The sequence below is a fragment of the Citrus sinensis genome, chromosome 6 (genome assembly GCF_022201045.2).
Source record: "Citrus sinensis cultivar Valencia sweet orange chromosome 6, DVS_A1.0, whole genome shotgun sequence".
NCBI classification, from domain to species: Eukaryota; Viridiplantae; Streptophyta; class Magnoliopsida; order Sapindales; family Rutaceae; genus Citrus; species Citrus sinensis.
Window position 1 is genome coordinate 18,738,369 of NC_068561.1, and position 26,126 is coordinate 18,764,494.

Consider the following 26,126-nt stretch of genomic DNA (forward strand, 5'->3'; position numbering starts at 1 on the left):
TAATTAAAAAAAGTCAGTATTTAGTTTTATCCATTAATTTAATTACTTAATAAGTTAAGATTTTATGCATAATATTGTGTTAAATGAGGAAAAAGTGCTTATAATCAACTAAATCCTAAATATTGGAATAACAACTTGTCAGGACAGATGCCCCGTTTCTTCTTTCAAAGCTTTAATAAGATCAATATTCTAGATAAACTCTGTCATTCAATGAGCTATTTATCATGAAAATCTCCTTTATGAAGATAAAATATTTTAATTATTGACAGACAACTCAAAATCGAATTTTTTTTTTTTTAATCACAGTTCGCAAGCCTTTCTTTATTTTTCTTGAAGATAAATCAGTTGTTGAAATCACACACTATCATATTTAATTTTTTTTTCTTCGGACTAAACCTAAATTTTCGATAAGGTCAATGAATCCCAAAAAATGAAGCTATCTTTTGCGTCAGTAATATGTTGACTTAATTTTTAAGGAATTTGGTTTATAACATGGTGAAACGTATTAAGACAAGGACACGAAGATTAACTCCTATAGAAATATAAGTATATATTATTGGTATTTTTGCTCAATTAATTTTTTAGCACATCAATTTCTTTTAGATTGATTGTTTGTAAGTAATTATACAATCACAAATAGTATAAAAAAATACAATAAAATTATTTTTGTCTAAATAATGGTATACAAAGTGATATGACATATTATAATTGGTTAATCATAAACACATTGGACCTATGTAATTTATTTTTATCTTTTTATATTTTTAATCATGCCAATGTGTATTATAAGTGTTTGTGCTTTATAATTATTTTTTTGACAAAGAATTTGTAAACTTAAAAAGAAAGTGTATTATAACTCTTACTCCTATTATTTTGTCCAAAATTTTTAATTAAAATCTAAAAATAAATTATGAAATCGTGGGTTTTATAGAATAATTATTTATACGTTTATTTGAATTTCTATTCAAAATAAAGAAATAAATTAATTTAAATTTAGCTTTTTTAGGTAATTTGAATTTAAAAAAAAAATCTAAATAACTCATTGAAAATAATCAAAAGAAAACCAAAATCGAACGACTCAACTGAACTTGGGTTGGTTAAAATTTGGACTGATTCCTGACTATCCATAGTCATGTTTCAATGTGAGAATCAAATCAGGCAACTATCAATTAAAATCAGCTGAATGGAATCAGACATTTATTTGCAATTAAACCGGCAACGTGCATCAAAAAATTAAGTATCACATGTGATAAAATGGATGCAGCCTCAAAATCTTTATCGTCCTCTGATGAGTTCATCGATGTTGCATAACCTTCGTATGCCTTATAATATGATCATTCCTAGTGCAGAGCCTTATTCATTATCTCGTATACCATTTTCGACAACAGAGAAACTAACCGCCCCTAGAATCAAGAACAAAGCGTAGCAATAGCAAGCAGTATATCCCATGAATGTAAACAGAGCCCCTAAATTCCATGGGTGAAGCTTGTAGTCATGTAGTGGTTACATAAATGTAAATGGCACCGGATCCCCCTCGGAGCACAGACCTGCAAGCATTTATGGATAAAATTTAAACATCTATTATATAAAAAAGGGTTGATGTAAAGTAATTGATCTTCAAGAACGTTTCCTCCACCACCAGTCGAAGTTCTTCTTCGACAACTGATACTCAGTAAAAAGGTTAGCTATCAGTGCCGTAAAAAAACAGATAGCTATTGTACAAATTTTATTGAATTCGAAAGTGTACGAATTTATTGTAAAATAAAACAACGGTGATGAGTGTCGATCCCACGAGGAGGTAAATTTTAATTGCGTGTAGAATTAATTTTCTAAATGGGTGATTGGATTTGTAGTGAAAGTGATTTAGATTATCCTAAAATTTAAATTAGAACGACGGAAATAAATTAAAGCGAAAACTATTAAAATAAAATACTTGAGTCTTTAGATCTGCACTCAACATGCATCATGAGCTTTATATTCTTTATTAGTGTCAATTAAATCACAAGAGGAGATTTCCACTCCTCATGAATCTCACTCCAATAAATATGGTGCTAAGTGTTTATCGTGCCAAATAGTAATAACATTGCACTAGGGAGACGGTTATATCAGTGTAATATCTAGATAAGATTATTATTATCTGTCGACGAAAAATCAAAATATCCACAAAAATTAGAGGGAAAGAGAAAGTAAATTTACCAAATTAAGCCCATAGAACATGTTGAGACTTCACCTTCAACTAAAGTTTGAAAGAAAATTAGTTACTCATAATTGAACTATGGGTAAAATAAAAATTTATTAAATAATATAGAAAATACAAGATAGAGAAAGAATTACAGAAAATAGAGCTCAAAAATGAATTCAAAAGTGCCAAATTAGGGGGGAGCCCCTATTTATAGATACAATGAGTAAATCATGACCATTAGATTAAAACAATTTGGACGCTCAGGATTGCGACACGTGGTAAGTTATGATTGGATAGAAAATGGAATGAGGGCTATCATTCCGTGTATATGCATGTACCGTACGCACGTTTTTCCGTCCACAAATATAATGTTACGTCACCGGTCAACGCCACATAAGCATTTTAATTCAATAAGATCGTGACACATCATCGATCAACGTCACATCATTAGTTAATGTCATATCATTCGTCCAATCGAATGATGCCACATTATTGGTCAATGCCAAATCATCGTACCACATACGTGAACGTTGTCGTCAACAGTATCATGAATAGTACCGTATATGTGAATAATGTCGTTTATCTTTTTATGCTCCTCCCAAGGTTTTCGACTATTCTGAGTTCAAAATTGATGTACGTTTTTCTATCTGATCTCTCGTTCATTGTGAAGTGATCATGATGCCCCCTAAAATACATAAAATACATAAAATACTTAATTATAATAAAATACACATAATTAAATCACAAGGAATTTAAATACATAAAATAAAGATGTTAATGAGACTTGGAGTGTAAAATGACAATTTTTTTCTTTATAAATATACACTTTCTAACACTCAACAATAGTCATAAAGTATAGTGAGAGAAAATGGTTGGTTTCGTAGACACTCTAAACCAGAAAACGTAAATAGACATCATTGATAGATCCTGACATAAAAAAACAACAGCACTGCGAAGAGTCCACCAAATATACATGGTCAGGTGTGTTGATTGACCAAGATTGCCACCAAGGAACCTCAACTTCAATTGTCTTTATGGTACATATTTCTCCAGTTCTAGTTCTGGGATGACGTTCCACTAGCACGAAGGAGCTTATAAGTATCTGGAAGAATTCTAGAGGTGTTATGCTTACAGTATGTTAAGTCCATTATTTATAGAGTTGGCATCTTATGGTTAGTCTAGTTAAATTGAAATTTTATTTATTGCATATTTTGTAAAAGGGATTAATTTATTAATTCCGTAATTCAGTGAGATTCTAATTTATTAGGAATAATTATTTCTTAGTTTTAATTATATTTCTAATTTAACAAGTCAATTGATGATGAGATTTTATAATTGGTGCGTAAGATTTATTTAGAGTAAGAAGTTGATTCAAACCGAAAGTTTATTAAATGCTCTAGATATTTATTGGAAGAATAAAAAGTACAACACAACGCAAGTATTCAGCTTCCTCCCTAGAGAATCCGAATTTGGCGTATAATATTGTGTTAATTTGTTTTCTTATCTTCTTCCTACAAGTGCACAGAAGGATATTGGGCCTATAACCCCAACAATTCCCCCAAAATTACTTTTGAGGCTGCTTGAACTCATGACCTCGCTTTGATACCACTGTTTAAGATCAAGCGCTTACCATTAAGCAAAAAGCTTAAGTTGATAGCTAATGTACAACTCTATTTTCTTATACCATGGAAGCGCCCCACACTAAACGATGGGTGGACATGAGGGGCTGCACATATTTGTGTTAGTGGGCCGGGCAGTTATGCCCTAGGTAACCTTACTACTACATAGTAGAATTATACAGAAGAATGTTACACCAACAAGCACACAAAATGATGTTAGAGCCCTATAACCCCAACACAATAGAAGAAAACCATGTAGAGACCTCTTGTATGTTTACTGTGTCAAGTGTGTTAGCCAGAAATTTCAGCCAGACGGTACCAATTCCCCAAGCAAAAGCCAGTTTTAGAGAAACAATTGTCTCTGATATACTAGCAAACCACATAGCTACATTGATGACCATAAATATGAGGAGAACCGATACAGTAAAAAAGCATTAAGGTCAAAATTATGCAATCTCACTACAATAACAGCCATTCACCAATTATTAAAATCAAATTGTTTGGCAGGAAAACAATGCATGATATAGAAAGTTAGAAAATATCACCTTTTCACTTCCACTAAACTATGAATGAAACTTAACAGACAAGGAGCAAGGCATATATTAAGTCATGGAGTATAAAATCAATACAAATTTGTTTTCATTCACTTCTCCTGAGCTGCGGCCATTTAAGACATTCTTATTGCCCGCAAAATACAGAACAATCTCTAATTTGACAATTCCATGCGAAATGTCAACTTCTTAATGCACCTGCATAAGACGCTTCGGCAGAGTTTCTTCCATATACTTCACAACGTATCCTTTTTTTTTTTATTTCTATTAACATTATGGCTTGCATCTGTGAATTCAAAATTCCGATATGCATCCCTCGCTTCTTTCCATCTTTTAGACAACACACTAGTTTGAACAACTTCTTCGAATGGTAAAAACATGATGTGATGCAATAGGATTCTGGCAAGCATAAATCCAATCCATCTTCTCGATTCTCTTGTTCAGTCTATCGCAGTACTAAGAAAACCTATATAAATAAACAATTTCAAGAAATAACATTTTTTATAAAAAAAAATCTTTAGTCTAAATAAAAATCATCCAAGCACTACAAAAAAATTTATAACTTTCTCACTTAGAAGTTAGAACATCATCCTGAGCATAATTTTGAGGGGGAAAAAAAAAACACTCATAGCTGTATTATTTTGCTATTAAATTACTAAAAAATAATCATACTGAAAGATTGATTATTGGATATAAAATGATCACCAAAAAATGAAAAGAAGATACCTTTTTTCTCGCCGAAATGGTCATCTTACAACTGCTAAAACATTCTGTAACAACAATTTCACATATGGGTCCAAGAAGCTTCAACAATTGAGAGCTTGCGCATTTCAGGATTAAGGTTTTTCAAAGGAATTTTGTTCCTTTTTTCGCAAATTCCATTCAGTTACCCTCTCTCTCGTGTAAACCACCTTTATTTTTTTTTTTTGGGTCTTTAAGATTTTCTTCTGTAATTTTGATATTTATTAGTAAATATTGCAGGATTGAAAACAGCCTGAAATTGGCTAGTTACTGGCAATTACATGAATATCTCCAAAACCTATGTTAAACCCATGTTTGAATTCTTTTCTTTTGAAAGATGTTGAAAATAAATTCTTTTAAAATTGACTATTTGCCCCTTTATTAAAAATACTCCAAAAATAACCATGATCGAGTAAAAATCTCTACAAACTAATAAGTTGTGACATTATAAAAATCATGATTGCTGAGTAGAGAAGCGATTTGTGTGAATTATGAAAAATTAAAGCCATTTCAAAAATTATTTATTAAAAAGACTTCGGGTGTTTAAGTTAATGCGAGATTTCATATATAACTCTAATCAATAAAAAATTGCTCAAGTGAGTGGCTGAAATTCACCCCCAAATAAACAAACCCACATAGACAAATAAAATTAGAGTTTTATTCTATGCAATTATCGGCAAAGACAGCATAAAACATATACATCACTGCATTTGTATATTGCAGCAACAAGTATCGCGGTCGACGCAACAACCATTGATACTTTCTCCATACTTTTCAACGCAGGCCTGCACACATGCCAGCTTCGTGCAATTTATGATATGGATCGGAGGCATCCCACACGTATAACTCTCTTCTGATATCACTGTACCTATAATCAATGAATGAATGAGCATCGAAAATGAAAACGAAGAAGAAATCTTTATGCAGATTCAAGGACATCCTACGATGTTTTGCACTTCACAATGTCAAAATCTTAAACTTTTGCCTTAGGACACCCGTTAAGAGGATCATAAGTATAATATCCAAAACTAAGCATGACTTAAACAGAGATTCATAGTAGAAGCTGACAAGTTACCGCATGAGAGAACTAGGGAGAGCACAAAAAGCTGAACAACAAGATTGATGGTTTTCATATTTAAGAAGAAAATTGCATTCTAAAGTGCCAAGTTAGCTCCCCTCTATTACTTATAAGCAAACTCTAATGATGATAAATTGTAAGAAAACACCTATTACATTAATTTTGATAATGTCAAATATTCTATCTGGATACTATCCACTAATGATATACTAAATGTTGTCATTTATTAATTTGTTAGAACTTAATGACATTAATATAACAGAGTTTAATGACATTAATAACTATTGACTACATGATCTACAGAATTTCTCATTTCATTAAATGCCATTGATTGTAAACCAAGCCATGCATGCAAGTCACGAGGTTGCACTATGCAAGTTGTTTAACAGTAGAATTGGATAAAAAGGGGATAATTTTTGGATTAAATAATTTCACAACAAATCTTATTGTTATTTTTTAGTTACATGACACCTCGCTTGAACCCCTTGATCTCTTGGACTCGACGAATCTGTGATCTCTTGCTTCCATAACAAGAGACAAAACAAATGGGATATCTTTCGAGATTCTTTTTTATTTTATTGACTACCCCTATATTTGATTAAAATCGAGAACAACCATCACTATAGGACAGGTTTCTGTTCTGTAGAAGTAGGTGTTTACAAAACAATTTTGCCTTGCTGCTATGCTTCCAAAATTAAACAAAAGAACAAGGTCAACAGCTACAAACATGCTCTAAGAAACAGAACAATCATTTCTTTATGCACAAAACAATATCTAGAAAATATTTTCTGTACGACGAGCTGAAGCACAAATTCTGAAAGATCTAATTCAATCAACTTCAGTATTTTTCTTTTTTTCCCTTTTGTCCAGCTAATTGACATGAATAGTAGTTTTTGTAACTTTAGATGTACTGAACAGAGAATAATAATAATAACAGAGCGGCAGAGGTTGTATGAGTTGACCTTGTAATCAAATTGTTGGAAATCTAGAAAAGCCAATATTTTTTTCTGGGTTTCCGAGTAGGAACATCTGTAAATATACCAAAGAACAATGAAGCTATAGTTAGACAATCAGAAGATGTTACGGACATGAGGAAAATCACACAAATGTAATAGTTCGATGTACCTCCAGTTGCATACAGTGAATTATAGTGTACTTCACTCCAAAAGCTCAGCCAAAGCTCTAAGCAACACCGAAAGTAATAGACCCACAGAAATAAATAAAATAAGCTTTGAAAATTATTTAAAAAAATAACAATAACAAAACTCTATAAAGAGAATAGTTAAAGACAAATTAAAGACCCAGACCAGTACATGATATTTATACAAGATATTGAAATCATATCTACCTCTGGTAGGATTCTTGTCTTTTGGAATGATCTCAACATAGCAGGTGTCTCGAAATGAGGTAACTAGACAAATTTTGGCTTGAAACTGAAGAAATGATTGAACAGGTCGGATTCCAATCAATGAAGGATTTAAATAAAACAGTGAAGTAAGAAAAACCAAGTAAGAAAGCGTGGCAGCTGTGATTCAATAAACCAAATATGAGGAACATTTAAGGGTACCTAGTTTCAATGTATGAGTATGCATGATATTTTGAGGAAGAAATGCACAGTTGTACTTGTTTCTAGCCATTTGTAATGCACTGATGGTGAGATGGCAGATGTGATCGTCTTTGAAGTATGATGCCAAGAAATAAGAACCCTAAATATGATGTCAAAGCCTCCTACCATTCACTTTCTAGTTTCCATCAGCTGTATCTAGCCTCCTATAACTTCTAGCATTCAGATGCAACCAACAGCTAATCTGTTCAATTACTTATCAGGTATCTTATTTTTGTTCCCTAAGGCAACCTTGATATTTATTTTCTGGAAGGTTTGGCAATGAAGAAAAGATCAAACAATAGATTTTGCATGAAAGCTGACAGTTTACCAAGTTCTTTGACTTGCTACTCCATATAAGATTACATTTAGAATATACTGAACGGCACAGAAAACAGAATGCAATTGCATGCACTCGTAATGAAAAATAAATCCTACAGCAAATAATGTTAGGCAGTAAGGCACTACATAATCCAGTGAAGGTAGGCCACAGTAGTTTTCCATTGAACGAGTTATATCCATATAATTTCTAATATTCATTTTCTCAACAAGATAATTAAACTAAAAATTGAAGAATTGTGAGGCATTAGAAGCTAGAACTTCGAGATTTATCTAGAAACCACCAAGATTTCTCGTCATACCAAGGAGACATAAAGGTTAGAAATTTCAACTTACTCGATCTGCAGCTGCTTGTAAAGTGACATGGTCTCCCCATTCCCCTGATCTATTGGCATAGAAATTTTTTTCACAAAAATTGAATTAGCATTTAGTCAAGTGTCATGACAACATGCTGCCTAATATTTGGGGCAGAAAATTAATAGGCATCACAATAGATGTCTAACTTTTTCATTTTCCTCAGGTAGCCTTTGTAGTTCATTGGGACATAGCCTTCATATAGTTTTCTGAAATGCTTCAGCTGAAAAAGAGAACAAAGAATTGTAAGGAAAAGTTATGGAGAATATTAATAATGGGATTACATCACAACCAGACATCTCTATCACTAGAAAATGAGGACCGCAAAGAATATATGTGTGTGTGATATGAGTAATACAAGCAAACAAAACCATGGCATAATTTTCAAGCATGGGGCTAGATACATTAGTAATCTTAGGACCTCCCGGGATAATTTTCCCACAATGTTCTGAGACAATTACACACCTGCAATATTGTTTTGATCGAGCTTTATAATCAAAGTCCATTCAAATGAGACACAAACACAGCAAAAATGATATTCAAGAAATTCAAGTATTGACTGAGGCATTAACAAGCCAGGCTATTATTTCCACAACCTATAAATAACCTAATTTTAATCTCAAACGGCCAGATAAAAGGAACTGTTTCCATCATTTAGGTTCTAGTGCCATACCTGCTTGAAAATCTCCTTTCTTACATGCTTGTGGTAATCTGGATTGCGAAACAACTGGTCTGCTAATGCTCGAAACTGTCCCACAATACAGAAACAAATTGCAGAAGACAAATCAAGGAAAATACTAATTAACCAAAGAAAGCAGCAGCATAAATTAATAGCAAAAGTACTAGGCCAATTCATCCTAGCAAAAAAAATCAATTTTTAGTTATGCATATAAAATTCGGGATTTATGAAAGAAGAAAGTAAAAGGGAAACCTGGCAATTTCCATCACCCTCAATTTGTAGTTCAGCTAATCCATATGTAGTCAATCTGAAAGGCAAACAAAACCGACAACTCACCATCATACGCATAAATAAAATGGCAAATGCCAAATCTTCAACTGATGCTCAAGACACAAGCGAATAATTACGCTATGATTTTTGTTGCAAGTCGAAGTATATCTACAGTAATAATGCTCTAAGGGCTCCATGTTTCAACAATTTATAAACATAGCATACTCAACATCGGTTTATCAAACCTTATGAAAAAGAAAAGGCAAAAAGAATAGTGTTTATAGCTTAAGAAAAAATCAAACCTTTCAGACAGCCGCTCGTGATCAAAAGATGCATCATTCACATCAGGTATCTCCCCATTGATCCGAGGCGTGTGCTGCCAACATAAAGAATCAATGAGTACACACCTATTATACCAGAAGTGTAACTAATCGAACAAAAAACAGCCTACCATACTAGTCCCTCTCTATGCCAACACTAGATAGCTAAATTAAGTAATGCAAAAAACTTATAATTAAATTAATCATATATCATCAAAGCTAGAGAGACATTATGGGAAACAGGCATATTCATACAGGGATGGAGTCCAAGTGAGAGAGTCTCTTCCCAAGCTGGCCTTCGGCTTTGGCATTTTCCTCCGATGCTAAGATGCTAGCAATCGTATGATCATCCTCTGCATCAGGAAAGTTGCTGCTCAAACTTGAACTGGAACTAACACTCGCATTGCCGGAGCTCTCGGTCATGCTATCTCAACAATAATATATATAATCAACCTGCTCAATTTTTTTTATTAATTAGTTACTTTTAACACCACCAAAGTAGAATCAATACCCACAAAACCAAAACAGAATAATAGAGCAAAGGAAACAAAATAGATTCAATTATTTAACAGATCGTACAAAAGCAGCAGCAACAGCAACAACCGGAATTCATAAACAGATAAGGAATTAACCGATACCTTGAAGCCAATATCGATAGGAAACGAGATGAACAGAAGGAATTTAGGCAGTTTCGTAGCTGATAAAGACAATTGTGATGGCTTTTGCTTTTGCGCAGAGCAAAACGAAACTTGGAAATAATTTAAACGGAGAAGCCGAGAGAAAGAAGAAGAAAAGATAAGGCTTTGAAATTGAGTAAAACTTGGACTAAACTAAACGCAATGAATTTATCTGACAAAGAACGACGAAACCGACGCGCAGAAGCTAAATGCTACAGCGTTTATTCATACGCAACTGCTTTGAGAAGAAAGACAATCTAAAATGCTTACGTGTCATCGAATCCAAACACCAACTTCCTTTAAACTTTGAAATTTCTTCGACTTTGACAGGTAAAATGTTCTTTTGCGCGTTACGGTCTCTGTTTTCGTTCTTAGAAGTAATTTTTTTTTTTTAATAGAATTTTAGTCGTAAACTTGATTTTAACTTTTAAATAACCCAATTATTATTGTTCTGCGATCACTGACCGATCCTTCGTCATCACTCGGGAGCAACGCATAAGGACTAGGGATCAGTCTTAAATCTTAACAATGTCGATTTTATCTTGTGCACTAGGCAAAGCGTGATTGAACTGCCATCTTTTTTATTTTTTATTTTTTAAGTTTTACCCACCATCTTGCTTAGGAGTGACCATAATTATCAAAGTACTTTTTGTTGCGAAAGTATAGGTAAGTAAACTATTTTTATAATTGGCCCCATTTTTTTTGGTTATTTTCATAAATTTTTACTTATTTTCCTTTCATCCAAATTGCATTTCAAATGCAAATACTATTAAGAAAAAGTGTTCTTTGGATAGTTCTAATTAATATAACTCTTCCTAATTATTTGGATTGGATAAAGTATTTTTTGAGAAAAATAAAAAAGATGGGATGAATAGAGTTTTTTGGTAAAAGAAATGAGTTTAACAAAACGAGTGAGATTAGAATTCTCTCATTATTTGATTTTCTCATGAGTAAAAATTGGTAGCTCATAAATAAAGAAAATAGAAAAGTTAAATCATACTCATACATTATTACTTAAAGACACATGACACAAAATCTTTAAAAATCCGTAAAAACTTATATAAGGAAATGATCTTTATCCAAACGAGAGAATGCAATCCTTATACAATCACCACGAAACCAAACTTTAATACCATCAAGAGGAATGCTAAGAATGCGGAGAGTAATAGGCAGAGTGTAATTTATAAGGAAATCAACCGCAAAATTCGGTTTATGATAAACATGATACAGGGAGACTTGCCAGTTATGATATAAAAGCTTCAGGGTGCCGCTAAAATACCTGTATTTTTTATGCCCCTGTAAATTAAGAAGCCAAATGTTATGGGCTGGGCTGGAGCAAGATAAGCCTCAATTAATTGGGCCAGTAAATTTGGGTATAGTTGCGCGTTGACACATAAGTTTAACAAGAAGCGAGAATGGATTCTTCCAATTTCCCACATCCATTCACACATTTGAAACAGCCATCAACACTGTCACCTCCCCATATGAAGCAAATTTTTTTTTTTTTTGGCTATTCAAATATTACTACAGCTAATCATTCATATAATGCAAATTACTAGGGGAAAAACAAAAATGATCACAAGTTAAAGAGGTGATCATGATCAACGTCCTTGAGATGAAACTGATGATCATTTCTCGTCAATTTACTGAAATCATCAACAAAGCCTGTGAGATTATTCATAACTCTTGCCCTAGCTCCATCGTCTCCCATGGTCCTCATATACAAATTCATCAACCTCTGCTTCATTTCACTATCCTCCTTCAATTTCTTCAACCCATCTTCAATATCTCTCTTTCCAAATCCGTTAACCCTAATCCCAATCTTCCACATCTTCACAATGTAAGCACAATTGATAAACTGATCTCCGGCCACCGGATAACATAAAAGCCGTTTACCACTTTGTATGGCTTCCATGGTAGAGTTCCATCCACAATGCGTGAGATAAAACCCTACAGCATTGTGCTGCAACACCTTCAACTGCGGGGCCCACGGTACAACCTTTCCTTGCCTACTATTAGAAACCCTATCTAGATACCCATCTGGTAACCCTTCTCGCCATGCAAACCCTAGCACCCAAATGAATGGTAACCCTAATGCTTCAAGAGTCAATGCAAGAGTCTTCACCTTTTCTTCTCCAATGGGACTAACCCAACTCCCAAATGAAATATAAATAACAGAATTCGGCTTTTGATTGTCCAGCCAATCAATGCAGCTCGTGTCTTCTTCCCATAAGCTAGGGTTTTTGGCTATTGTTGCATGCTTACTTAGAGGACCAACGAGAAGCACTTTTGGTCGACAAAGGGTGGCCCCTTTTGAGTGATGATATTGTTGCTTAATGTCGTCCATGTGTTCTTCAGGGAAAGAGTTTACCAGCAGCCATTTAAGGTTTCTTGATCGTTCTAATGTCCTTGACCAAAACTTAAATCTCGATTTTCTTGCAGCTGGAGTTCCAATTAGCCATGGAAGATCTTCAGTCGATAGCATAGGCTGATTCGGAAGAAACCGTGCTGTGCTTTCCAGATGTTGAGGACTTCCTGCACACGCAGTGCCGACAACATTCATCATTAAATAAAGCAATCTTACATATAAGTACGAATACATCTCCAATTCTTATTCTAAAAGTATAAATAGCACATATTCATATCATATATACATATGATGTTTATAATTTCATGTGACAGCTATAGTAAGAAGATAAGATAGTAAATAATAATTTAACAAATAGCAGTCAATGATAATGCCACGTCGTGTTTTACATTAGTTTGAATACACTTAAACTATATATGTAATAATATTGCGAAAATCATACATTATCAAGCTGCATGCCGCATCAATTAGAATATCAAAATTTGAATCATATATTTACAAAAAGAAAAAGATAGACGACTTGCAAGGATTGGAGTACTTTTGACTTTGAATATTCCGCCACTTTAGAATTTGGAATGGAAACATTGCAACTACACGTGTATTTTAAATTATCATCATCATCATCATCCAGAGAAAAGGAACTAACGAATATATTTTGATTGAACGAACGAAACACATGTCAGAGCAATGTGGTCCTTCAGGAGGCTTGTCCATTAAGAATAAAAAAGAAAAAAAAAATGCTCCCTCCTATTGGTTTTTTGATTAATTAATTCTAATTATCAGTCAATCCACTTATCATAACTGTTGTTTGACAGAGAAAGCACCAAAAATGCTTATCCTATATGGTAGGTGCTTCGTATTAATGGATTCAATTAGTGAAAATCTCGTGAAGTGAAATAATTTTGTTTTTTCTCTGAATATGGAAGTGAAATAATTAAATTAAATCTTGCAATTGAATATCCTATGTATAGAGATTGAGTAAGATTTGGTTTATTAAAAAAGGATACTTCTGTCTCTTGTTATGCTCACTGCCAACTTAGAAGTTCAAATAAATAAAGTAATTTCTTTATTTAAAAAAAATTAAAACATCGAAAGATGAGTACTGTAATTAGGTTTCATCTTCACCACAACATTACTGATTAAAATGATTATTAATTCATTAGGATATTTCCTCTGTATTTACTAGAACAAGTTTGCATAGTAATTCTCTCATCCATGCAGTTGACCCAACAAACAGGCTTAGTTAATTATTTTGTTCAAATAAAAAAAAAAAGTGCATGTGCCGGAGTTTTTACAAAATCCAAGATACAAAAGGAAAAAATTAAAGAATTAATGCAAAAATAGGAAAATCAAATATTCGAGAAAGAAGAGATATGATTAACTATGGAAGTCAAACTTACCAGTATCAGAAATATAGCCGGATTTGATCATCTCTGGAATTGCATCAATCAAACAGTAAGTAGCAAGCATGGCTGGCCAGAATCCAGCGGCCGGGACCCCGCATCGACAAGCAACTCCGATGGCCGATGACGCTAGCAAATCAACAACAACACATGCAACTCTCCCATCTTCATTAATTTTGTTAATAAGCCGCTCTAAATGAATAGGCATGATATTTTCTATGACTTTTTCTATGGCAAAAAAGTCCTTTGGTTCATTCTTCTCCAATCCATCCGGTATCGACATGCAAGAAATCTCACTCCGAGGATCCATGCTTGATGTAATCTGATTGTGAATAAACTCCGGAGTGATGACAATCGGCTCGAATCCGCGGCTGGTGAGGATTGAAGCTAGCTTGTGCATGGGAGTAACATGTCCTTGTGCAGGATATGGCACCATTAAGATCTTGTTCTTCTTCTTTGTGCACATCATATTCACCATCTTGCTAATAAAGCAAAACCTCAGTGATGTACCTTCGTGTTTTGTTTTCTTTTGTCTCGTGAAGTTTGTAGCCAAGACACCAAGGTTTATATAGGGAAAAATTAAAGTCAACTGAGCATGTGTTAACTTGGAGATTTTCTTTAATAGTGTGTAATTAAGCTAACTTCATGGCTACTTCTTAATGAAAATTATGTAAGAATTTGCTGGAAATTGAAACAAAATCTCTATGGGCAGTACATAACTACTTATCATTATTGCTTTAGGGAAAAAGACTCAATACGTGCAGCTCCAGGCAAATTTGTAAAGAGGAAAATGGCGCATATGACACATGTTTAATGTGTTCCAATTGGACCAAAGCGTTTACGCTGTAATGGGAACAAAATAGGTTAGGCAAATTGCCAACAATGAGCTGTAGCATATTCACTTTAATGGAGGTATGGAGGAATTGTGAATTGTTTTCATACACGTGCTTATATTTAAAGCCTAAATGCAACTCACTGTCGACCCACTTGACTGCACACCAATTTGTCGGTAAGTATGTGGCTATCTTTATATATTCTTTACCTTATTTTTTCCTTTTTCACTTTTTTTGGTTTCTTTTTTATATTATATTTTAATTTGTCAGAGGATCTAGTGATCAAATTCATGATCGATAAATTTAGATACAACAATTACTAAATCCCACACTAACATAATGCTGTATCATATAACAATTTTTTTTTTGTTTTAGTTCAGGTCTCAAAATGTTTTAAAATTTAGTTTTAATGCAATGTTATCTAATTATATAATATTTTAATATAGATGTCTAAATATTCTAACATGTGAATTTTAGACTAAATAATATCATTCACCAACATAATTTAATAACATATTGTAATTAATCAACATTGTCTACATAATTCTCTTGTTTGAACATATGCAGTAAAAGACTGATTTTGTATATATATCTCAGCTTAATGTTGTTGTTCAAATGTTCAAAGTGCATAAATGTTATCAATATACATATAGTTGCAATGATACCCGAATTCAGGACTGGAATAAGTCATATTATATTTGAATTGGTTGCATTTTATGTGTATATAATACATTAAAAAAAAATTGATATAATTTACATAGGGCATATAGTTAAGATGTGTATAAGACAGTATCCTTAAACATATAATTAGACGGAAAAAAGGGGATCAGATTTTCATAATTGCAGGTTTGATTTGCCTTTCGTTCAGCTGTTTTGAAATAAATGCCTAACGTTCTAACCTCTTTACTTATAATAATTATGGATATAAGTCATCAATCACTGCGTGATTTAGTTATTTAAGTTTCAAAAGATCGAAAAGTAACATTTAAAATAAGAAAAAAGGGATCATGCTACATGCTAGTTGTACACAAACCATTAATTTAAAATTAAAAGTATCGATGCAGCAGTTGATGCAAATGAGGGGTAGTGGGTTAGGGTAATTTTTAAAAACCTCCCTTGAGGTTTGGACTTGTTGCAAGTAGATGACAAGAATCTGTTTTTTTGTAAAAAACCCTCTACCGTCAGTTAATTTTAACATTGACCGTTAGTTGACTGTGCAAAGACAATATTGCCTTTAACAATAGTTTGTAGACTGACATAACTAAAAAAAAAACTAAAATTATTGGCACGAAAAGCACAAACCCTATTTTTTAACAATTTTATCCTTGTCAATTCCAAAGATTTACAATATCATAGGTAAAGATTATGACTATTTCATTTTCAAGTTTTTAATTTTATATTTCTTGTAGGAACTTTAAGGAAATATCAATAATTTAAAGAGGATTTTTTAAGTTTTTTATTTTATCTTTCTTGTATGAACTTTAAGAAAATATCAATAATTTAAAAAGCACAAATCCTATTTTTTAATAATTTTATCCTTGTCAATTCCAAAGATAGAAGTTTGAAAGAAATAAACTCGTGTGTTTTTCTCCATGACTCCCTAAACCCCTCTTCTCTCTCTGCAAATGAAGTTTTAGAAACGGAAAAAAGAATAAAGAATTAAATCTGTTCATTTTGAAAACCTAAGGAAGTATGCTCTGCACTTGCCTTTTCTAAGGATCCTGTGCATCAGAAAACTTTTGATCATTTCTTATCTGGTTTGGTACCCTGTTTTAGACTAAAGGAAAGTCTGTTTTGGGTTGTATAACCCGAGAAAAATGTTTTAAAAGTTTTGCGAAAGTATATCGGCTGGAAACCCGAGCTTGCGGACTACTGGTCCTAAGAACAGTCTTAACTGTTGTAGTTCTGGTATAACAACGCCACGTACTTCACCCTAACTGGCATTTTATCTTTCTTGTAGGAACTTTAAGAAAATATCAATAATTTAAAGATGATTTTTTAAGTTTTTTATTTTATCTTTCTTGTATGAACTTTAAGAAAATATCAATAATTTAAAAAGCACAAACCCTATTTTTTAACAATTTTATCCTTATCAATTCAAAAGATTTACAATATCATAGGTAAAGATTATGACTATTTCATTTTCAAGTTTTTAATTTTATCTTTCTTGTAGGAACTTTAAGAAAATATCAATAATTTAAAGATGATTTTTTAAGTTTTTAATTTTATCTTTTTTGTATGAACTTTAAGAAAATATCAATAATTTAAAGAGGATAAAATAGCCAACAATTTTGGTTTTTTTTTTAGTTATTTCTGTCTACAAATTATTGTTAAGGGTAATATTATCTTTGCACAGTCAACTAACGGTCTATGTTAAAATTAACTGACGGTAGTGGATTTTTTACAAATAAATGAATTATCGCCATCTACTTGCAACAAGTCCAAACCTCAGGAGAGGTTTTTAAAAATTACCCAAGTGGGTTATGATGCTGTTGTGCGCGTGAAGTTTTTGTGATGGCTGCAGGAATTGCTGAAGGGATTTCCCCAGTTAATGCTGATCTAATTGGCTGAGGCTAAGGCTTCGTGCTTTGGATTACAGCTTGTTAAAGAGGTTGGTTTATCCCTATTACCAGATGAGTTGGATTTACTTTATGGTTTAATTAGTTTCCAAGTGTAGCATTTACTTTCTTTAAGATACTCTTTTCATGTTCGACGTATCTTAAGGGTTTGTATTAATAAAATATTTTATCCGTTGTTGGATTTCTTATATTTGGTTGGAAAAATGTCTACCACACCTATATTGTTATTTTTGAGACTCGTAGTCCTACTATTAATCAAATTTTTTCTTTTTAAAAAAAAATAAAAGTGTCATTACTAATTTCATCTTTACCGGAAAGTTCAAATCTCATATCTTTGTTACTGCTAGAGATTTTTCATGAAAAAATAGGATTTACTATTTCTCCAATGCTCCTCTTTTCTTTTTTTCTTTTTTTTATAGACTTCTCTTTTCTTTATTTTTACTCTTTCTAACCCATTTTTCATTTTGTTTTTCTTTTTTTAATTTTATTTATTTAACAGAACCCTTTATTGATTTGAAGATTTGAAAAATAATTAAATTTCTCATCTAGTTTATAAATATTTGATTTTGTAACAAATTTGGTCAAGGTTTATTATTAATTTAACTGAATTATGATTAACTCCAATATTATTTCCATATCTAATTAATTGACAGCTAACTCTCGTGTCTACGTATTAATATAGAGTTGTCAGAATTGTCAGAATCGAAACAACATAATGTCAAATCTTTTAATGGTAATATTAAATTTCTAAATCGAGTTTGACTTAGCCAAATTTGAGTGACATCAGAGATAATGTGTGTTAAGCTTTAAGAAAATTCATAATTATAATTCAAAAATTGAAATCCTGAATTTTTTTTTAATTTCCTGTATCGTCTTTCTTGCATTCTTTCTTCTTGACTCCTAATTGAAAATTGTTGCATTATTGCAATGGCACGTTATCAAAAAAATTAAATTAAATCAACAATGAATATATTTATTAGGTCATAGTTATCTTGAAGTTGTTATAAGGTAAAACACGAATCATAACTACACAAGTAAAGTAATAAATAATAAAAAAATACATTATAATCTTGGTCATCTAGTTATGAAAGAATACTCCACCTTAGAGCGATTCTAATATTGTCGAATCTTACATATTATTCTCTTATGTTATTCATCAATTATGTGAATATTAAGATAATTCATTTTAAAATGAAAAATATGTTTAAGATTGCTTAATTTTTAAAAGTACATCAATTAAAGTGTTTGACAAATAATTAATTACCTATCAACTTATACTTAATTTTTAGAGATCCATTTGATTGTACTTGTAGATGAAAAATCTAGTACAAAATTCGTGTTTATAACTCGTACTTAATAATAATAGTAAAATCATATACATTGATTAATTAATCATTCGAATAAAACAATGATGTGAAGTTTGAACAGAAGCAAGTTTCTCAATTAATAACTAATTAATAGGCAATATTAAAGAGATAAATGAAAGACCTCACATCAAAAAGCAAAGTACTCTCCATCAAAATTAGGCATTGCTTTCCCTTTCCTAAAATGAAGCAAATTTCACATGTAACTTTAAAAACAAAAGCTTTTGTTGAATGAGATTGGCGTTTAATTGGACACATTTAACAATCAACACTACCAATAAACACGCTTTTTTCTTCTTTTTTCTTTTTTTTTTTAAACCTTGAAAAGAGTTTGCAGAATATGAATATTTAAGTCATTTCCAGTCCTATGCTCTCTGGCATCACAAAATTTATAAATGTTGAATGCTGTTTTCGATGTACCCAAATGGATTTTGCCCCACGTTCAATGGATAGGCTAATATGTGATACTAGAATGATGATACATTTTCAATAATTAAACCTTTCAATCCAACGGTAATTTACTCTCTTAGACCTGAAAGCAAAACAGAGAACCACTTCCTGATATAATATAAGTGATCAAAGAAAGGAAATATGATGATCCAGCCATTACATTCAAGTTCCAGGGTCTCCAAAACATGGCAACGTACCCTAAGCAACAGAACAAATGCATGCCAAGATAAATTGGCTCATTTCCATAGAAATGAAAAACCATGATGATTCATTTTAATCCCATGCATTAAGGAAACTGTCACAAAATTACATGATTATATGTGAAGAAATCAGGAAAGCAGGAGGGAAAAGCAATGACCAAGCGACAGTAGATTCATGTCAGTACACCGAGAAATACCAATCCACAGCAAGTCAGCAACATATCCATTCTGCTTGTTGAGGTTAGGCCTAAAATGTGGCTTACACCGTTCTCTGCTAATGCAACCTATACATTTTCTGTTTTTCCAAAACAATCTATCACAATTGCCCAACGTACCATTCAGTGGCAGTCTCCTAGAAGTCAGGTGGATCCAATTCCAAATTTTTTTAACTTGCCATTCTCATGGCCCCCATCTGAAAGTGCCTTCTCTATTTTCTTTTTTAAAACATTTTCAAAGTTACTGCCTGACAGTGATAGGACTTGATTTAGCAGCAACTTCACTCCATGTACCTTCACACGTGCATACCGAGGTTTAATTCTTTCTTCCAAACTGTAACCAAAATACTGAGGGAACTTAACCAGCTCTGATTTATCATAATCCATGGTCAAAAAGAACTCCCATTTTGGTATCAAGTTCTCTGTCAAGCTGAAAGTATATAGAGCTCCAAATCTGGAAATCATGGTCCCAATTTCCTCCACGGTGAATCCTCTTTCCAAGAAAAATTCTGTCACAGGCTTCAGATTGGCCTCAATACTACAACCAAGACTCTGTGGACATCTCTGGAGAAGAACAGAAACATCAACCCCCAATGAACGGAAGTACTCAGCCGTGGGCCTTAATTTCTCCTCTATACTATAACTTATAATGTTTGGGCACCGAGTTAAGACCTTACCTATGCTCTCGGCCGAGAGGCCCATCTCATAAAGAAAATCCACAGTTTGCTTGACCTTCTGTCGGCTATAGGTGAGAACTGCTGGGAACCGTTGTATGATTTTTGCCCACTGTGTCTTGTCCACACCCAAATTTTCTAAAAAAGTCATGGTGGGTATTAGGTTTTCAGAGAGACTAATTCCACACAGTTGAGGCCTTTTACCGAGGATTGTAGGAATCTGTGCTTTTGGTATCCCAAGATCAAGAAGAAACTCAACGACTGGTTTGATTTTCCCATCCAAGCTGTAGTAGGAAAAAGCAGGAAATCTGCGAGTAATTAACTTGATCTTTTCAAGATCCATGCCAAGCTCTATGAGATAGAGAATTTGAGGGCGCAGATCTCCAGATGAATCTAACTCACTCACTCGAGAGATTGCTTTTAGCTTCATGGAATCAAGGGTGGAAACAGGTGGAGAAACTGGTGCAAGTGCCTTTTGTTTAGCAGGTGGTGGTGCATTTGGAAAGTTCTCAACTAAATCTACTAGAACATTGCCGTACTCCTCAAGAAGAGACTCAAGGTAAGGAGTAAGGGCATCCCTGATCTCAAGGGTGGTGAGCTCTCTTCCTGCAGTGGAAAGTAAAATTTGATTAGGCAAGCAAACAAAATAAGAAACATAGACACTGATAAAGCAGTAGCCAAAAGATTTGTAACATGTTGCAATCGAACCTACTAGATATCGAGATTTATGAACAGAATGAAGCCTTGAGACAAGGTGATCGATGAAAAGGTCTGACTTATTGATGGTTCTTGCAGCAACCCCTTTGCTCAGACCTTGTTTCTTCAAGAACAATGTCAACACTGCCTTGGCTTCTTCTTTTTCAGCTGCTAACAAGGTTGAAGGCACTACTCGTAAGCTGGAGGATCCATTTACTCCTGAATCACCTGTCAGCATTTAGAAACACAATGTTCATGCCAAAAAAATGAAAAAGAAGCAAATGTCCAGTGTAATACTTTCACGTGAAAGTGTTATTGATTACCAAACTTAGCTCGGCAGAAGAAGAGTTTCTCGGGTAACGCAGGTTGACTCCTGCATAAAGATAAAAGTGAGTTGATGGTTCACTTCAGAATGATGGTCCACTTCAGAATAATCAGACAGGATAGAGAGGTAACAAGAGAAGAAGTGACTAACCTTCTAAATACAACCTGAAAGTTTACTTTGAGACATCATAAATACATAACATAATCATAAAACATATACACAAGTATTCAATGCAATTATTAGACACTTTTAAAGATACAATCTAATGTATAAGCAATAAATTTATGTGGACTCTGGCAAACATTAATAGGACTCCAAAAGAAAGATGTTGTCAAAGATATTTGCTGGGACAGATAGGATTTCACCATGTTTAACCCATGAAAACAGAAATGAACCTATCAATGTTTTCCCAAAGCCAAAATATTGCCTTCATGATAGATCAAATTATTAACCTAATATTTATTGAAGAGAACTTAAGCTAAAGTTTCTTCTGGTAAGAAAACTTCACAATATTTTATAGAAACTCATTGGAAGATTCAGATAAATTGTCTTGATACACCAATTCCAATTCTAATTATAAAATTGAGTAATTCCAAAGCCAAATGCAGCATTTTTTTAAAAAAAGAAAAAGCACCTCCGGTTTAACACACGATTTTGAAACTCTAGTAACTTAACTGTTAGTCACATCTCCCACTGCATTAGTTTTGACTAATTGAAACAAGCCAAACAAGTGGCGTTAACAAACACTAAGTTAATTACTTTTTCTTTTGCCTCCCTAGTTTATGAATAAAGATAGAAATGGTTACAAATAAATAAACAGACACCTTGTGAAGGAAAATGCTCTTCCACAAAGAGACCAGAGGTCCAAAGAATGAATTGAACGAAGGGCCTCCATTTTCATAGCCTTTGCCTAACTGCTGAATTGCAAGCGATACCAGTCCAAATTACAATGATCCGAAGAGTGTTGTTAACCTTTGCGTAGTCCCTCGCTCAACTAAATCTTGCCTTCCAAACTCTGTGTATATAGATAATACTGCAGATGCTGTTACAAACGTTTCAGCAATAATAGCAAGATGGCATATTGAGATTGTATCCATATCATGATCACTAATCAGCTACAAATTTTTCTCTAATTGTTAATTTATCATTATAAAAAAAAAAAGAAAAGAGAAAGCAAACTTAACTAATGCATTCACACAAGTTTGTCATTAAACTATAAACCAATGATCAAAAACCAAGGAACCCACATCACAAACCTTAGTACCCCAACCAAAACAAGCATGAACAAGATAAAAAGCAAAAATATTATATCATTTATCCACCAAAGACTGACACGTGTATATCCTTTGCCAAAAGATAAGACGGTACAGAAAACGTTAACAAGAACGAGGAACTTACAGAGGAAAAAAAGAGGGGTTTGGACTTTGGACGTTTGGTTGCAGCAGCAGAGTCAAGCTCGCCTTCACTGCGACTGCGAGCCACAATCGGGACTGAATAAAAAGATCTTTTCAAAAAAAAAAGGGGGGGTTTTATATTACCACAAATCCCTGGATATTATTGTGACCTATCCCTATCCAGGAATATCCTATTCCTCGCTTCGGCGGGTAAGGATAGTTTGAAGATATGTTGTTTTTGTCATTTACAGGTTGTTTTTGTCATTTACACGGGTTAATACGATTTTTATTGGATTTTTCCCTTTTAAAATTATAAAAATCACTTAAGTAATTTATTGTTTCTATTTGAATTGTTATTTTTATTTTATAATTTCTTTTGTGAGTTTTATCCATGAGGTAAAATCCTTTGTCTTGATTCAAACATTGAGAACAAGTTCTGGAAACTCTTTCTAGTTTTCATATCTCGGAGAGGGGACTAGCTGTTGATAAACTAAATGATTAAAAAATATTTTACTGTTGAAAAGTAAAAAAGTTATTTTTTCTCATTAAAAAATTTGTATATTAAAATTATTCTGAAAAGCTTTAATATTTTCGATTATAAGTTTAAAGTAATTTTCACCTTTTTTTTAAGTGAAAAATGGAAAACTAAGTTGGTATTTTAGGACTTTAATTAGTTAAATTAATTGATACATTGACGTAAGCCTCACAATTATGAGGTCATGAGTTCGAGCTCTTACAATGAATTGTGAGAGTTTAATTTCCTTCCTTAAATTGAGTGAAAATAATTTTTTTCTTTTCGAAATGTGAGTGGAGTAGACGTCTCTCAAGTATTAGAGTAGGTAAAATCTAGGTGAGTTTTCTAAGAATTGATGTAAACTAGTTTCAGTAATAGTCTAATTTGTAAATATTAGTTGTAATCTCATATAATATGAATTGTTCTCTTGAGTAATAGTCTCTTCTAATAAAAAAAACTTTCATATTGTTTGTAATTATTTAAAAAAAATCATGTTTAGTTTTTGAATAAATACATTTTGCTTTTAAACTTTGTAAAATTAAATAATTTCCAAAATCAAGCATTACCACCCATCCAAAAAAAAGGCAAACTTACCAAAAAGCCCAATGAGGCCCACGAAGTTTGGATTACGTGCAAACTTAGGACAAAGCCTAATGAGGCCCAAATTTTGAAGTCTTCCAAATCGTGACAAACTTACTTTGTTAATTCAATTTTTAAAAAACTAAAATTTTCGAAATTATTATATTTGCTGACAATTATTTGGTCAGTAATTACTAATTACTGAGTCACATGAGATGACCGATTTATTTTATTTTTTTAAAAAAGGATTTATACATATTTATTACTTCTTAAGTATTTTGGAAGTACAATTTTTTTATGATCGTATCAACTGACATGATAATTTATTCATATAATCAAAATTAAGGATATACAATTAGTTTTATATAAATTAATGTGACACACAATTGTATAAAAATACAACTCCCTAATCTTGTAATTTAAAATGCTTGAAATTATGAGATTTTGTAATTATGTATTTAAAAGTTAATCATCAATTAGTAACACTCATCAATTCTAATTGATCAACCGACACGAACGAATAGCTTAGTGTGATTGATCTCATATAAGACTTTCTCAAAATATAATTAAGCAAACGCCTAACAATCATGATTTTGTATTATTAAAAAGATAGAGATTTGAGATGATGAAATTGGATGATTTGGTGCATCTTATTCATAATATGACAAGATGAGATTTCACTTACCAACATATTTGCTAATCAAATATAACAAATTGGGTGCACATCCAAAACAAGTCGTGTTTTATTACATAAGTTAAAACCTTTCAATCATATATTTGCTGGCCAATTAAATTACGAACTTAACACCCTTTTCTTCATCTTGTTCAACTCAAAATTTAATACGTTTGAAGAAGAAATAAATGTGAGTTGGACAAATTCATCGGAAACAATTTTGGTCAGTTGTAAACAATTTCGTACCGACCGCCCTCGCGAAACTCTCCTTCCAAGAAACAACCACTTCGCCATTTTTCTTCTATAAATACAAATAAATCACACGCATTTGCATATTTACAGGCACTCTCATTGTCATCCTCGATTAACAAATTTTCATCTTTATCTCTCTTCTATCAATTGCAAGCATGAGTTCCTACAATCAGAATCAGTTCTCAGGTAACTAAATCATCTATATGTCCTACTTCTCCTCCTGTTGTTACGTTCCCACGTTTTTAAATTGTGAATTTTGAATCTACATGTTTTATCTTAACTGGGTAATTGTGTATATGTAGTAGCATACCCCCCACCACCACCGTCTACAACGGCGGGTCCATACGTGGCGGCGCCACCACCGGCAGGTTATCCAACGAAAGACGGTGATCATGGTTACGCTCAAAATGCCCCCGTAGAAACCAAGTCCAGAGGCTCCGGGAAAGGATGGTATGCAATCTTTATGTTTCACCTCACCTTATGTTAAAATTATTCGTATATATATATATATGTATATGCACATCTATTATATGTGTAGTGACTGATTTGGTCGGTTTAATTTGCAGTTTTGCTTGCTTGTGTTGCTGCTGTGCCTTGGACGCTTGCTTCTGAACACACATACGCACGGTTGATCGTTTGATTTTGGGGATTCTTTTTTATTTCCATTATTATATTACATGTATAAATAATAATGAAAACAGTTCAGATTGTATTAGGTCCCAGTCCTATGTAGCTAACAATTACAATTGTTAGAAGTAATATTTTCTGCTTATGGGGAGAAATATCCTAAGTGTTTTTGTTGTTTGAATACTCTCCTCTTTTATTCATATTATTGGACGGGTGGGCACCCAAGATGGGCCGAGCCGACCCGACTCACACATGATAACCACTTGTTGGTTACCATAAGCATTTGGGGGAGGGAAGTTGATTTGTGTTCAACTTCCCAACTTCTACATATACATGCCATCAAAATCATTGCAATGGAGATGTGGTTTACTTCTTTATTCATTAAAAAGAAAAACAAGATCTTTGAACAATCCGTAAAAGGAAAATATATTGTGGCTTGAGAAAGATTTCCGCTCGTAATTTCTTTTCGACCAGTGATGTGATCCAACACATATTTATTCCGCTGCATAATTTGAAAAAAGTAAGGCCTATTGATTTTTTTTTTAAGAATTTCTTCATTGGTATTAG

The 26,126-nt window shown here is 32.8% G+C and overlaps 4 protein-coding genes across 8 annotated transcripts; 1 reads left to right on the top strand and 3 right to left on the bottom strand.

The window, feature by feature from the left end:
- Positions 1-5,635: 5,635 nt before the first annotated feature.
- LOC102620085 (OVARIAN TUMOR DOMAIN-containing deubiquitinating enzyme 11) lies at positions 5,636-10,832 on the bottom strand. Of its 3 annotated transcripts, none has more exons than XM_006481286.4 (11): positions 10,684-10,832; positions 9,992-10,189; positions 9,719-9,792; positions 9,399-9,453; positions 9,141-9,215; positions 8,617-8,690; positions 8,450-8,498; positions 7,520-7,604; positions 7,297-7,353; positions 7,134-7,200; positions 5,636-5,961 (listed from the first exon to the last, which is right to left on the bottom strand). In XM_006481286.4, the coding sequence occupies exons 2-10, from the start codon at positions 10,157-10,159 to the stop codon at positions 7,157-7,159; spliced, it is 681 nt and encodes a 226-aa protein (XP_006481349.1). In that variant the 5' UTR covers positions 10,160-10,189; positions 10,684-10,832; the 3' UTR covers positions 5,636-5,961; positions 7,134-7,156. The 3 variants fall into 3 exon arrangements, with proteins under 3 accessions (XP_006481349.1, XP_006481350.1, XP_006481348.1); XM_006481287.3 differs by lacking the exon at positions 10,684-10,832 and adding an exon at positions 10,375-10,677 and having other exon boundaries at positions 5,636-5,955; XM_006481285.3 differs by lacking the exon at positions 10,684-10,832 and adding an exon at positions 10,375-10,677.
- A 696-nt stretch (positions 10,833-11,528) lies between these two features.
- Positions 11,529-14,876, bottom strand: LOC102626215 (UDP-glycosyltransferase 82A1). The gene is made up of 2 exons (XM_006481379.4): positions 14,182-14,876; positions 11,529-12,948 (listed from the first exon to the last, which is right to left on the bottom strand). Exons 1-2 carry the CDS (start codon positions 14,660-14,662, stop codon positions 11,990-11,992), a joined length of 1,440 nt encoding a protein of 479 aa, XP_006481442.1. The 5' UTR covers positions 14,663-14,876; the 3' UTR covers positions 11,529-11,989.
- A 4,617-nt stretch (positions 14,877-19,493) lies between these two features.
- LOC102620729 (transcription termination factor MTERF5, chloroplastic) lies at positions 19,494-23,087 on the bottom strand. Of its 3 annotated transcripts, none has more exons than XM_006481288.4 (5): positions 22,919-23,087; positions 22,345-22,535; positions 21,519-21,568; positions 21,208-21,423; positions 19,494-21,105 (listed from the first exon to the last, which is right to left on the bottom strand). In XM_006481288.4, the coding sequence occupies exons 2-5, from the start codon at positions 22,419-22,421 to the stop codon at positions 19,970-19,972; spliced, it is 1,479 nt and encodes a 492-aa protein (XP_006481351.1). In that variant the 5' UTR covers positions 22,422-22,535; positions 22,919-23,087; the 3' UTR covers positions 19,494-19,969. The 3 variants fall into 3 exon arrangements, with proteins under 3 accessions (XP_006481351.1, XP_015386782.1, XP_015386781.1); XM_015531296.3 differs by having other exon boundaries at positions 22,345-22,553; positions 22,919-23,079; XM_015531295.3 differs by having other exon boundaries at positions 22,345-22,562; positions 22,919-23,078.
- Positions 23,088-24,961: 1,874 nt separating this feature from the next.
- Positions 24,962-25,740, top strand: LOC102621019 (protein CYSTEINE-RICH TRANSMEMBRANE MODULE 6-like). The gene is made up of 3 exons (XM_025100026.2): positions 24,962-25,118; positions 25,235-25,382; positions 25,499-25,740. Exons 1-3 carry the CDS (start codon positions 25,088-25,090, stop codon positions 25,542-25,544), a joined length of 225 nt encoding a protein of 74 aa, XP_024955794.1. The 5' UTR covers positions 24,962-25,087; the 3' UTR covers positions 25,545-25,740.
- The last annotated feature ends 386 nt before the right edge of the window (positions 25,741-26,126 follow it).